The sequence below is a fragment of the Mus pahari genome, chromosome 1 (genome assembly GCF_900095145.1).
Source record: "Mus pahari chromosome 1, PAHARI_EIJ_v1.1, whole genome shotgun sequence".
NCBI classification, from domain to species: domain Eukaryota; kingdom Metazoa; phylum Chordata; class Mammalia; order Rodentia; family Muridae; genus Mus; species Mus pahari.
Genome location: NC_034590.1, coordinates 157,228,359 through 157,242,475, shown reverse-complemented (window position 1 = coordinate 157,242,475; position 14,117 = coordinate 157,228,359). Strand labels below are relative to the sequence as shown.

The following is a 14,117-nucleotide window of genomic DNA, read 5'->3' as shown; positions in this document are numbered from 1 at the left end:
AATACTCCTGTCCTTCCCACCCAAGTGCTAAGATGGGTGTGCTAGCACACTGGTCCACTTTTAAAAATGTACCAGGTAGTCTGTGCTAGGGAGAACCAGGTCCTTGTCTCTACTAGACAAACTGTGTAATACTGAGCTACATTACCCAGTCTTTCGTTGCTTTTAAAAGACCTTGGGCCTAGTGGCACAGGCCTGTCACTCCATCTAGCCAAATCAAAGCCGTTTCCTGAGGGAGTTCAGGGCCTACTCGGGCAACGTAGACCTCTTTCAAAATAAAAAAATAAAGAGCTGGGGATGTGTTTCAAGGGCTAACATACTGCTGAGCTGGTGTGAGGACCTAAGCTTGAATCACCAGAGTCCAGGTCACACACACACACACACACACACACACACACACACACACACACACACAAGAAAACTAGCTGAGCAGTGGTGGTATACACCTTTAATCCCAGCCCTCAGGAGGCAGAGGCAGAAGAATCTTTGTCGGTTTGAGGCCACCCTGGTCTACAAAGTGAGTTCCAGGACAGCCAAGGCTATTACACAAACCCTGTTTCAAAAAACAAAAAGCAAAAACCAAACAAACAAAAAGGACTGTATAGTAGAGACTTACCTAGCAGGTACAAAGCCCAAGGTACTATCTCCACTATTGCAAATAAATAAAAGGCTGCAAGAATGCATACAATAAAAGCAAAAAAAAAGACAATAGGATTATATTAGATTATACATAGCAAAAATAGAATGTGGACAGCCCACAAAATGGAGAGAGATTGTCAAACTGTTCATCTATCAAAAGGTTATTAAAGATTGAACGATTTCTTTTTTTGTTGTGATGGGGTTTTTTTTGTTGTTGTTTTGTTTTGTTTTTTTTCGAGACAGGGTTTCTCTGTATAGCTCTGGCTGTCCTGGATCTCACTTTGTAGACCAGGCTGGCCTCGAACTCAGAAATCTGCCTGCCTCTGCCTCCTGAGTGCTAGGATCAAAGGTGTGCTCCACCACACCCGGCTGAATGATTTCTTTTTTGAGCTGGATATGTTGGTAGAGGCCTTTAATCCCAGCACTAGGGAAACAGGCAGCCTCCTTGAGCTCTTTGTGAGTTCAAGGACAGCCAGGGCTTCATAGTGAGACTCGTGTGTGTGTGTGTGTGTGTGTGTGTGTGTGTGTGTGTGTGTATCTATATTATTTTTTAAAATTATGTGTATGGGTGGTGGTAGAGGCCAGAGGATTGGGTTCCGTGGGAGCTGGAGTTATAGGAAGTTGTGAGAGTCCCACTTCCCATAGGTGCTGGGAAACAAACTTGGGTCCTCGGTGAGAACAGTGTAGACTTTTACCTACTGATCCATCTCTCTGACTTCCAAACAAATGATTAATACTGAAAAGTTATATAGAACTCAAAAAATATAACAAAATCATACAACTTAAAAGTGAGCAAGAGTTTCAGATGTGGTAATTCTAGCATTTGGGATGTGCAGGCAGTAAGATCAAGTAAGAATTAAGACTAACCTCTATGTAAAACAAGTTTGAGGCTAATTTGGGCTCCATGAGATTCTCTTTTACACATGGATGGGGGAAGGGACTGAAGGTGCAGTTAAAAATGGACAGGAGTCTGGAGGTGTAGCTCAGTGGTGGAACACATCTTAGGACTTACATGGCTCTGGGCCTGCTCAAACGGAGCAATATTCTCAGCTAGTGAGCTGGAGGTCAGCCTGCCCCTCCCCCATGCATGTGTTTGTGATATATACACACATAGATTTATATGGTATAGTAGATACCATATAAATCTATGATCCCAGCACTCAGGGACAGAGGCAGGAAGATCATGAATTTGAGGTTAGCCTGGGCTATGAATTGGACTGTCTTCTGTTCCTGTCTTATTCTTCTACTCTGTGACAAAACCATAACCAGCCATTATTTTACTGGGCCATGATTCCTTAATTTAGAGTTATCTAAAGATTACTGCTGCTGTGGTGAAACACCATGACCAAAGCAACTTGGGGAGGACGGGGTGTATTCGGCTTAAGCTTCTGTGTCACTGATCCTCAGAGGAAGTCAGGAAGGAACTCCAACAGAGCAGGAACCTGGAGACAGGAGGAGATGCAGAGGTCATGGAGGGGTGCTGCTTACTGGCTTGCTGCTCATGGTTTGTTCAGCTTGCTTTCTTTTCGAACCCAGGACCACCAAGTCCAGGATTAGCCCCACCTACAATGGCTGTGCCCTCCCCCATTAATCACTAATTTAGAAAATGTCCTACAGGCTTGCCTGCAGCCCAATCTTATAGACACATTTTCTCAATTGAGGGTTTCTTCTCTCAGATAACTCAGATAATGTATGTCAAATGGGCATAAAACTGCCAGCATAAGAGTCCATGTGGGTTGAGCAAATGCATAGCAGCAGGAACAGCTAAGCTCACATCTTGATCCAAAAGCAGAAGGCAGATAAAAACACGCTGGGAATGGTGTCAGTGCTTTGAAAGCTTAAAAGCCCACCCCCAGTGGCACACTTCTTGCAACAAGGCCACACCTCCTAATCCTTCCCAAACAGTACCAGCTAGGACCAAACATTTCTTCCCCCCCCCACCCACCCCCGAAGACAGTGTTTCTCTGTGTAGCCCTGGCTGTCCTGGAACTCACTCTGTAGACCAGGCTGGCCTCGAACTCAGAAATCCGCCTGCCTTTGCCTCCCAAGTACTGGGATTAAAGGCGTGCACCACCATCGCCCGGCTTCAATATTTTTTTTAACTTTTAAAAACTTTTAGCTTTTTAAAACTTGGAAGCTCTCAAAAGCTCAAAGGCTCTAAACATAAGTAACAAGGAAAAGGAAATACTAATTACTCTGCCTTGTTCTTTTTTTTTCCCTCTGCATATATTGAAATAGCACATGATAACCCATAACTTACTCTAAGTATTGTGTGTTTCTTTTCTGTCTTCCTGTATTTTAGTTACTATACCAGAGAATGGATTTCTTCCTCCCTGGCTGGTTCCTTTCTCCCGCTAACTAGCGGCTTCCACTTTCATGTCACATATGTTCTATTAGTCTCTCTGTTTTCCCACCCCTCCCTTTACAACTCTTCCACTCCTTATCGCCCTATACTACTTTCAGGTCATAAATTCGCTCTCATGTGCATGCACACACATGTGGATCCACAATTACATGTTAATAATAAAGGAAGACCTTGGTTGCTGAGACTCTTCTGACCTGTGGGTTTCTATAGAGCTATTTTGCTTTTATTTATTTACTGTTTGTTTACATTTATTTATTTATTTATTTATTTATGTGTGTGTGTGTGTGTGTGTATTTGTATGTGGACACATCCATGTGTACACATGTGTGGAGGTTAGATGACACATTGTGGGAACCAGTTCTCTCCTCCTCCTAAGTGCATCCTGAATCCACTGTGGTCATCACACTCAGTGATGCCACTGAGCCTTCCTGCTGGCCTTTACTTACTTTTATTGATTATATTGATTATTATTTGAATAATTTGTTGTTTCTTTTTTCTAAAGCCTTGATAAACTTGCTGAAGTTCCTTATGTCAAATGAAACTGTACTTTTGGCCAAACACAACATTTTTACATTGGCCCTTATGGTGAGTATTAATAAAAATATTTGTTTTTCTAAAGTCAGTATACCAAGGCAGAAATGGGCTGGTTTGTAATGGGAGCCAAGGTCTGGGATCTAAGCTGTATTTCCTTATGGATTTGACCTGGGAGGTATGGATGCAGGTCACATCTCTCTGAGCAATGAGTTTAGTTCCAGCTAAGAATCTCTACTGTACTCTTGCAATGTCTATGTGGGGAATAGTTAGTTTTCTAGGGGCCTCCTGGACAGATAAGTGGATCTATCATCATTGCACTTGGCTTCTGAAGGATACATAGAAATGTTTATTTTATCTGGTAGTAATTCAGGGGAGAAGGAGATATCATATCTTTCAGTTGTCTATACAGCATGTAAGTGTTACGTATTTGGTGGTGATGAACGCCCTGTTTTTATAGTATCTGCTATTTGTAGAACTATGCCCAAGATGGCCAATTTTCAGCTCTCAGCATGACAACAAAGCCATGTAGGGTTGAGATGTGTAGCCACACCCTATTATATGATATTCTCTCTACATGCACGAATCAGTTTTCAGAGCACAGATAAGGATGAAGGTAGAGAATAAGTAAGAATCAGTGAATAGTTAATAATTGGTTTTTTTAAAGATTTATTTATTTTATTTATATGAGTACAGTATTGCTCTCTTCAGACGCACCAGAAGAAGGCATTGGATCCCATTACAGATGGTTGTGAGCCACCATGTGGTTGCTGGGAATTGAACTCAGGACCTCAGGAAGAGCAGTTGGTGCTTTTAACCGCTGAGCCATCTCTCTAGCCCTTAATAATTGTTTTACAAGCAGTTTTCAAAGTCCCCAAAACAGTGTATATCTGGAAACCAATAAGAGATGCCTACAGTGTACCACTGGTAGTGCTTTTCTGATCTTCCCAGCTTGATGCCTGGATATGGGCTATTGCTTCTTTTTCAGATTGTGAACCTATTTAATATGTTTATCACTTATGGTGACACATTCCTGCCAACCCCCAGCAGCTACGATGAGCTTTACTATGAAATTATCCGCATGCACCAGAGCTTTGACAACCTCTACTCCATGGGTAAGCACTTCTGGTCTTTTTTTTTCTTTTTTCTTTCTCTGCCCCTTGTCCAGTAAGTAAGAGGAAAATGCTACAAAAGACTCTGTAGTTGGATAGTACCTTTGTATGGTATAGAAATAAATAGATCAGAGCCAGGCATGATAGTGAATGACTTTAATTCCAGCACTAAAATGAAAGAGGCAGACAGATCTCTGTGAATTCCAGAATCTGACCTGATACATAGATCCCTGGGGTATACTGGCCATCTAGCCTTGCCTACTTGGTGAGCTTCAGGCCATTGAGTCCCTGTCTCAAAAGGGACAAGGTGGATAGCATCCTTGAGGGATTACATCCTGTATGCTAGGTAAGTGTTCTTGTCTACTGAGCTACAGCCTCATCTCTTTTCCCTTGGCGATCCTTCTCTTGTTGACCCTTTAAAAAACAAAGCAGAACAAAACAGAAGCCTTGCCTCTTCTTGGGATCCTATATTATGAAAAAAGTAGGAGGTAATATAAATAATAAAATACATTTTAAAAGGGCTTGCAAAGACTTACTCTTGCTAAGAGCCTGGGTTCAGTTACCAGCAAAAGATGTCAGTGACTCAAAACCATCTATCAATAACTCCAGTTCCAGGGGAGTCCAGTGCCTTCTGGGCTCTACATGAGCATATGCACACAGTATATATAATCTCATACAGGAACAAGCCCATACAGAAAAAGTGTTTTTAAAAGTGTGTTAAAGGGTAAGGACAACGAGATGGTTCAGTTGGTAGTAACAATACTTATTGTATAGTTCTGGTTACTTGATTTCAGTCACTGGAGTCCATGGTGAAAGGAAAGAACAGATTCTCAAAAGTTCTCGTCTGACCCCTAGGTGCACATTGTAATTGTACTTCAAACTAAAGCTATTGTTTATATAGTAAATTATGGAAAACAAATATCATACACTGTTAAAGTCATGAAAGAAAGACTGAAGAAACTTACCCCAATTGGGGGTTTTAGGCTGAGGATATACTTCAGTTGATAGAGTGCTTTTCCTAGAATGTAGGAAACCCTGGATTCAATCCCTAGCACACCGTAGCAGTGTGTGCTGGCACACACCTGTAGTCTAAGCACTCTGCAGGTAAAGCAGGAGAATCACAAGTTCAAGGTCATTTTCATTGACATAAAGAGATCTAGGTCAATCTGGATTACATGAGACCTTGTCTCAACAAGCAGTGGTAGATTGGCTGGGGAGATAGCTCGGTTGTAAAGTACTTGGCTAGCAAACATAAGGATCTAAGATTGGTCATCTGATATAGATACAGTAGCTGTGTAATCCCAGTTGGAAAGTTAAATCGGGAGAAATTCGAGTTCAAGTTAGAGCAGGCAGATCTCTGTGAGTTTGAGGCCAGCTGGTCTACAAAGCAAGTCCAAGACAGCCAGGGCTATTAAGTTCTAGGGTGACAGATCAGTTGGTAATGTGCTTACAATACAATTATGAGGACCAGAGTTCAGTTTTCAGTTGGAAAGAAAGAGAGAAGAAAGGAGGGAGGGAAGGAAGGAGTGTGCCTCCTACCCACAAGTACCCAAGAGCTAACTATTTCAAGTTGAAGGTAGTGATAACAGTTTCAAACTTTCAAATTGCATTTTGCTATGCATGCTCTGGATTGTTCACACCAGCCCTTTCCCAGACCATTAAAGATGAAGTACACATACACATACATGCACACATGTGCATGTCTTTCTCTCCCTCCCTCAAATACATATTTGAAAACAAACCAAAAAATTCTTCAAACTAACAACCCCCTTGAAATCAGCAAAAGACACCTCAAGACCAGCAATAGTGTACTCACATACGTAAAATAAATCTAAACAATTTTTTAAAAATAAGATAAATAAGTCAGACAGAGGAAGAGGTAGAAGAGGAACAAGGGAGAGGGGAGAAAAAGAGCAAGGGGAAGAGGGGAGTGACCTTTGTCCTAGAGAGACAAAGGGCTGCCTCTGTGTGCACTGCTGACTCGGGTCTTCATGCTTAGGGTTAGGCAGCAAGGGCTCTACGCACTGAGCCGTCTCCTGAGCCACAGATGTGGCTTGCAAGCAAATAGCAGTTTATAAAGGGAAAAAAGGAAACTGTTGGGAAGAGTTGGTTTATTTTGATTGTACATGTTAATTAGTGCAGCCAAAGGGGGACTTTTGATTGCTGAATTACATTACTTTGATAGCTGGACCTTGGTGGACAGTCTCAGAGGGACAAGGTGGCCAAATAAGGAATAGACCTTGTTGGCTAGCTTTAGGAGTGTTATCTAACAGTTTAGCAAAGCAGAAGTGGGTTGGGAATGGGAAAGGCCTGCTAGAACCATGACTTCTGTTTGTGAGCCTGCTAGACCTCTTCACACACACCCACACACACACACACACACACACACAAACACACACACACACACAGTACAAAACAACTGAATCGTCAGAATCACTTGTATTCTCTGATTCTGAGTTTCTTATTGTTGTGTGACAAGACTTTTGCAGAAGAGGAGGTACAACATACATGTCTAATAACACCAGATAGGAAGCCCAGGATAGACCAAAGTACAGATACCAACAAAATCCAACTTGGGGAATCAGTATATTTTATTAGGGTTATTTATAAGAGAGGGTGTAAGGAGTTACAGGAACAGTAATGACTCAAAGACAGCTTCATCACTAATGTCCAACTCAGCACAAGTGATAGCTAACAAAAGCCAGGAACCTGGAAAACACTGCACAGCCTACACAGGTAGCTCAACAGGTTAGAGAATGTCCTTTCTAAGTGACTCTGGTCTAAACCTCTTTTAGGCAGCTCAGCTGGCTTTGCTTCTGGGCAGCTAGTCTAGTCTCTTAGGTCTTCTTTACAGTTTGGCTTATCTAAAGAGACCTATTTTTTATTTTTTATTTATTTATTTACTTACTTATTTATGTATTATATGTAAGTACACTGTAGCTGTCTTCAGAAACCCCAGAAGAGGGCATCAGATCTCATTACTGATGGTTGTGAGCCACCATGTCATTGCTGGAATTTGAACTCAGGACCTTCGGAAGATCAGTCAGTCAGTGCTCTTAACCGCTGAGCTATCTCTCCAGCCCCCTATTTTTTTAAAATTTTGCTTGGCTTGTTTGAGAGCAACTCTCAGGAGCTTGGCTTGTTAACTCTTGCAGGGAGGGGCCTAGTGAATCTGGTCAGTTTCAGGGACTTCCTGAAATATCCTGAGTAGTTCTTCCTGCTTAAAGAGCTTCTCTGCAGACTGGAATGTTTTGATTTGGGGGGGAATCAGTTATATAACACCTATCTGTATGTTATGTTATATATAAAACCTTTGTTCGGTGCCTAGTACTTTGCAAACATTCCACATATTTGCCTCTGTAATCAGTCTTTAAGAACATATTTGAGGGCTGGAGAGATGGCTCAGTGGGTAAAATCCTTGTTACCCACGCAAGAAGACCCGAGTCAGCAGTACGCACATTATATGTATGTGCTCATAATTCCATGCTGGGGAGATGGAGACAAGCGGATCCAAGGCTTGTCTCAAGACTAGTTTAGTCAATCAGTGACTTCCAAGTTTAGTAAGAGATCATATGTCAAAGCTAAGGTAAAGGGGCCACCTAGATGGCTTGGCAGGTAATGGGACTTGCCTCTAAGCCTGACAACCTAAACTCAGTCCCTGGAACCCACACATTAGAAGGAAATCAACTTTACAAATTGTCCTCTGACCTCCATAAGCATGCACTTTAACACTCACATATAAATTAGTAAAAATAAATTTTAAAGGTACTGAGTAATAGAGGGTGAAGTTCATCTCTGTTCTCTATGTGCACATGTGTGTGCACATGTTCCTATACACATGAATGCACATGCGCGTGTATACAGGCAGCAAAAACAAAATCTTAATTGAATGCCTGCTTTCTTTGCATCATCCAGGGAGTACTTGTGCTGTTGTGTCTATTCTAAATGGCATGGTTATGATACCATGGCCTGAAGCATAGCTGTCAAGGGATATGTTCACTTTTGTATTTCTGTAATCTTTTTCTCCCACTGTGAATGTGTTTGTAAAAGAGAATTTGGTCAGATAGTGAATGCTTTCAATTGACTGATTTTTCAGGTTACTCAGCTAGAGAGGCAAAACGGCTTATTCCTTGTTTGAAACATGATTATTCTCTATCTGGAAAGGTTATGTGTCCTATTTGGCTGGGTGTATGTCTGGTTTATTAAGATGTACATGAAGCAAGATGGGACATGAGCTCAGCCAGTAGGAGTGCTATGAGTTTAAAGCCAGCCTGGCCTACACAGTTCCATGACAACCAAGTGTAACCCTTGCCATTAGGGAAATGGTAAACCTGGTAACCAGGTGGCCCTCACAATGCCACTCCTATAATAGATACCTGTAAGTATGCATGTGTTGTGCAGGCATGTGTGCATGGAGCCTGGGGTCAGTCTCAGGTTATTACGGGAGTTGTCCACCTCATCATTAAGCAGGGCCTCTCATTGACCTGGGTTTGCCAAGAAGACAAAGCTGACTAGCCAGGAGCAAGCCGCCGGTTCCATCTGTGTCTGCTTCACCAGTGCTAGGCGGTGAGCATAAGCCTCTATACCAGACATTTTCCTGTGGGTTTGGGGCCCTAACTCAGGTCATCCTGGTCTAGTGGCCAACTGGGCTATCTCCTCATCTTCTTTGTATAGTAAGTGAATATAGAAACTAAATTTTGGGGCCTACCTATTACCAGAGGAGGGGCGAGGAACAGCCTGAGGCAGAAAAGGAGTAGTGACTACTTTGATGAAAAGTGAGACCTGGCGATGGTGGCCCATGCCTTTAATCCNAGCACTTGGGAGCTAGAGGCAGGCGGATTTCTGAGTTCGAGGCCAGCCTGGTCTACAGAGTAAGTTCCAGGACAGCCAGGGCTATACAGAGAAAGCCTGTCTCGAAAAACCAAAAAGAAAAAAAAAAGAAAAAAAGAAAGAAAGAAAAAAAGTGAGAAGTCAGAGAAAGAAAAATTCCTGGAGAAAATAGTTGAAAGATTCTAGAAGCTCTCATTTGTTGTCCTTTTAAAAACAAGACTGGCGCAGGTTTTGTTTGGTGTTTGTAATCGTGCTATTCTAAGCTGTGTCTTCATTCCTCATATTTGTTTTGTGTCAGGAGCTTGACAGATCTGTCTTCTTTCTTTCCCAGTCCTTCGGGTTTCCACCAATGCTGGCCAGTGGAAGGAGGCAGCAAGCAAGGTGACACATGCATTGGTGAATATCAGGTAAGGAATGGAAGTTTCTTTCAGAGGTTGCTGCTCATCAAGAGCTTTATTGCGCACCTTCCCGAGGAGAACGCTCTAAGCACTACTACTATTTTAAGCCCTGATGTCTGTAGGAGTGGAAGAAATTGTCACACTTTATCAAGAAGCAGGAGTACATGAGGCTCTCATTTTGTCATATTGAAATAGCTCAAAGTGCTGGCTGTTTTGTGAATTTTCTACCCCAGAGATGGTTGCATGGCCTTCGCAGGCACCGGAGCTGCCAAAGTGTTCTTTATGCATAAGCTCCCGCGAGCTTCCCCTAAGGGTTCCTCTGCTCTTCACCAGGGTTTCTCCGTGGGGATCTAGAATGTTCACATTTTACTATAGATAGCTATTTCTATTTGTGGTAAATACAAGCAAACAAAGACCCTAGGGGCTACGTCATATTTAGTTTCTTATGAAATAGCAAAATAGAGCACTGTGTGTGTTAGGTAAGATTGTGTCAGGTATGGTGTTCACAGGGCCAGGGGAAGCAGTAATCTCACAGGAGTAAATGGGTCTGTAAGTGGGGAGGGTATGGGCTGTACGTCAGATCTCAGTCTGACTGTCTCCTATTCTTTCCTCCCTTTGTTCTTATGATTTTCCTTTTTCTCAACAGTTATTAAGTTGTTTTTGCAAACAATCAAGAAGTTAAGGTTGATTAAAAGAGGCAAAACCAGCAGATGGGGAACTTGATTTAGCTCCAGATGTAAGGCTTGCCAGACACTCCAATAATAGTAATGTGTATTTACAACTTTGTATAGAGTCTAATGTGTGAGAGAGCAGGGGTGTGGTGTTTATTGCTTTCTTTCTTTTAAAATACAATGTCTCATCTCTGCAGTGATTTACTACAGCGTGTCACATTTGGGAATAACAGGGAAGCTGTGAACTGTGTGTGTTAGGTGGGCTGGGACGAGGGAGCAGGGGGTGAGATGTGCTAACAAGACATAGTGAGGAAGGTTGGACTGCCTGCCTACACCCAAAGACATTTTGCAGCAAACACAACTTTATAAATCTCACCAATAAATGCAGATCTGCACCTAGCAGTCAAGACACTGTCGTGAGTCCATATGATAACTGTCAGTTTCTAAAAGAGTTTGGCATTACAAACCCTTCTGCCACATACCCGTTTATGACCTAAGGGCAAGACAGATGTGGATGTTTGAGTGCAGCATCAGGTTCTGGGTTAGAGTATAAAGTACATAAGAATATAGTGTAGTTATTTATTTATCCTATATTTCCACGGGCTTCTCAGGCAGCTCTTTTTCATCTGGGGCCTGTTTACTGTATCTTCTACTTTGCTGCCTTTGCTTTCAATGATTTCTGCCTTGGTTGCTGTCCTTATTCTTCCCAAGGGCCCCCAGGCAGCTGGTTTAAGTCCCCTGCCTTCTCTGAGTAACTGAAAGAATCAGGCTGAGCCTGAGAAGGCGCTTGTCAGCATGGTAGCTTCTCTCGTATCACTCCATTTCTCAAGCTGGGCTTCCTGCAGAGGATAAGCACCCCACTCCACTGCTGCTAATTAAGTATTTGGCCAAAGAAGGAAGGACCCAGTCAGCTTCCTCAAGAGATTGCTGGAAAGATGCGTGGGAATCTTACCACACGAAATCCAGACCGTGAACATGTATGATGATACTAAGAACAGTATACCTTCGCTCCTTACTGTCATCTCTTTTCCATTACTAAATGTCAGGCTTGGGATGTTCTTCCATATGCTATTTCTCTAATCTTTTAATCTTCAAACTCTGTAGAGCATAATATATGCTGCTTAAAGCGTCCTTGTTTTTGCAACTTGAAACATATTCTCACATAGCTTTGAACTCAGTACTTAACCAGTGGTCACTTCCTGCTCTATTACTGAAATGCTGGGATTACGTGTGTTTGTCACCACACTTTCCTCAAAATACAATTTTTAAAGATTAAGAGTGACTTTGGGAAGGCCCTACTTTGTTACATGGCAAAGTTGTAAGCCCAGCTTTTCCTTTCGGGATGTAATGTTCCAGGTCCACAGAGATGCCTTATGCTATTCTTTCTTTCTCTCCGGGCTGGAAGGCATGGGGCGAATCAGTTAAAGAAGCAGCTGCTGTTTGCTGCATGACCTTGAGCAAGTTACCTTCTCTGGATGTCTTTTACCACCTATTAAATGGGGATGCTGACACCAGCCACTAGCTCCTGATAAACTATAAAACTGTAGTCATTTTATTCAGAATATCCCCAAGTTTCGCACATCTTATAAGATTCCAGAATCTCCTTCCTTCTTTTAGACCAACAAATATATTCATGTAATTTGTTTACTATTTTTCATCTGTCCATTTGTTGATGGGTACCTGAGTTACCGTACTTTTTAGGTTTGTGTCTGATGCTTCTATGAGTACAAGTTATGTTTGGGAGCTTGCTTTCAAATCAGTATGGCATTGCATACTTAGAACATTAGCACTTGGGAGGCTGAGGTAGGTAGATGGATTGGCATTTCTAGTCCATCTGGGTGATATAGCAAGGCTCTCTTAAAAGGGGTAAAGAGGCCCTGCTTCATTTCTTTGAGGCATAGAACCAGTTGAGTTTCTGTATCGTACGGTAATTCTGTAGTTAGGGTGTGTTTGTTTGTTTGTTTATTTGTTTTGAGGAATTGCCATGCTGCTTTTGAGGTTTCTTTCTTGTTTTATGTTACATGTATGAACAGCATATGTGTTGCATGTATGAACAGCATATGTGTGCCTGGTAACCCTGGAGGGCAGAAGAGGCTATTGAATCTTTTGGGACTGGGTTACAGATAGTTATGAATCACCAGGTGGGTGCTAAGAATTGAACTCGGGTCCTCACAAAACTAACAATTGCTTTTAACTGCTGAGCCAATTCTGTACATGCACACCCCTTCCTTAACTTTGAGACAGGGTTTCACTGTGTACCCTGGCTGGCCTAGAAATCAAAAGTAGCCAAGGCATGTCTCACACTCAGATCTACTTGCCTTTGCCTGATGATGCTGGGGTTAATGGCATGTGCCACTGCACTTGGCCTTCATTTTGAAACTTGTTTAGTAATTCCCAGATACGTTTTATTTTTCTGTTCTGTGAAAGTTAAAATGTTTTGGGTTTCCTTGTAGATGAACATTGATGAGAATGATCAAGGAAGTTGTGTCATTTTCTGTAGTTATATATCTGAGGAAGAAGAAAAGGCACAGCGGAGCCAGGCTTCCCTGCTCCTTTGTCTTTTTCTCCAGTTTGTGATGTACATCTGACTTTGGGTGGTTGAGAAAACAAGAGCCTGGGTCAGCAATCCCACCTCTGGGTCTCCAAAAGATACCATGGAGTAAGGCTTGGTAGGACAATTATGGTGTGCATAATTTATTTTAGCTGTTTCTAAAGGTTATGTGTGCTGATGTGTATATAAGAAGGAGTTCTAAGGCAGCATGAACAGACTCTTGTCACCTGTCTTAGAATGTTGTTTGATATTTCCAGGAAGAGATGAGTTGAAGGCCAGCTTTCAGCTGACAGTGGAAAGCGGTGTCTTTGGGTTTTCTGGCATGTGATAGGTCTGTTGGCTACCCTCACTTAGATCCTCCCCAACAGATGGAGCAGCAGAAAGACCACAGACCTTTCTGTTCTTTAGAGCACAGGTTTTGTCAGTGGGAATTCCACAAACATGGAGTTTCTGGTGCTCTGCTTTTTTGTGTGTTTCATTGGTTAGTCATGCTGGTGCTTCAGTTGTCCCAAGCTATTTGCATTTGAACAAGCCTCTCTTCCTGTTTATCTTCAGCAGATTCTGACAGTACACCTGCTTAGAGCTGCTGTTGTAACTGGAACTCCTGATGTCAAAGAAGAGCCCATGTTGTTCCTCCCCATAGAAACTGTTGTGTCCTTTCATAAGAAGAGTAAAATACACTATAACACCTTTAAGGTTCATGTAGAGGGTTTGCCTCCTTTCTCCCTGCACATTCTGTGGTGTTTATTTGTCCATATGAGACAGGTCTCAGTATCCCAGGCTGACCTTGAACTTGTTCTGTACTCAAGGCTGGTTTTGGATTCCTGATCTTTGTGCTGCTACCTGCCAAGTGCTAGTATCTAAGGCAAGTTTGGAATTTAGTACACAGTCCAGGCTGGCCTTGAATATAAGATCTTTCCTGCTTCCACCTCTCTCTAGTATGTTTGTTTGTTTGGTTGTTTTTTTTTTGGTTTTTTCGAGACAGGGTTTCTCTGTATAGCCCTGGCTGTCCTGGAACTCACT

The 14,117-nt window shown here is 42.3% G+C and overlaps 1 protein-coding gene across 1 annotated transcript in view; it reads left to right on the top strand.

The window, feature by feature from the left end:
* Positions 1-14,117, top strand: part of Armh3 (armadillo like helical domain containing 3) — a 186,721-nt gene that overhangs the window by 105,252 nt on the left and 67,352 nt on the right. The window contains exons 21-23 of the mRNA XM_021198223.2: positions 3,504-3,586; positions 4,521-4,647; positions 9,806-9,881. Coding sequence (XP_021053882.1) covers positions 3,504-3,586; positions 4,521-4,647; positions 9,806-9,881 — 286 coding nt within the window. The remainder of the gene's footprint in view (positions 1-3,503; positions 3,587-4,520; positions 4,648-9,805; positions 9,882-14,117) is intronic.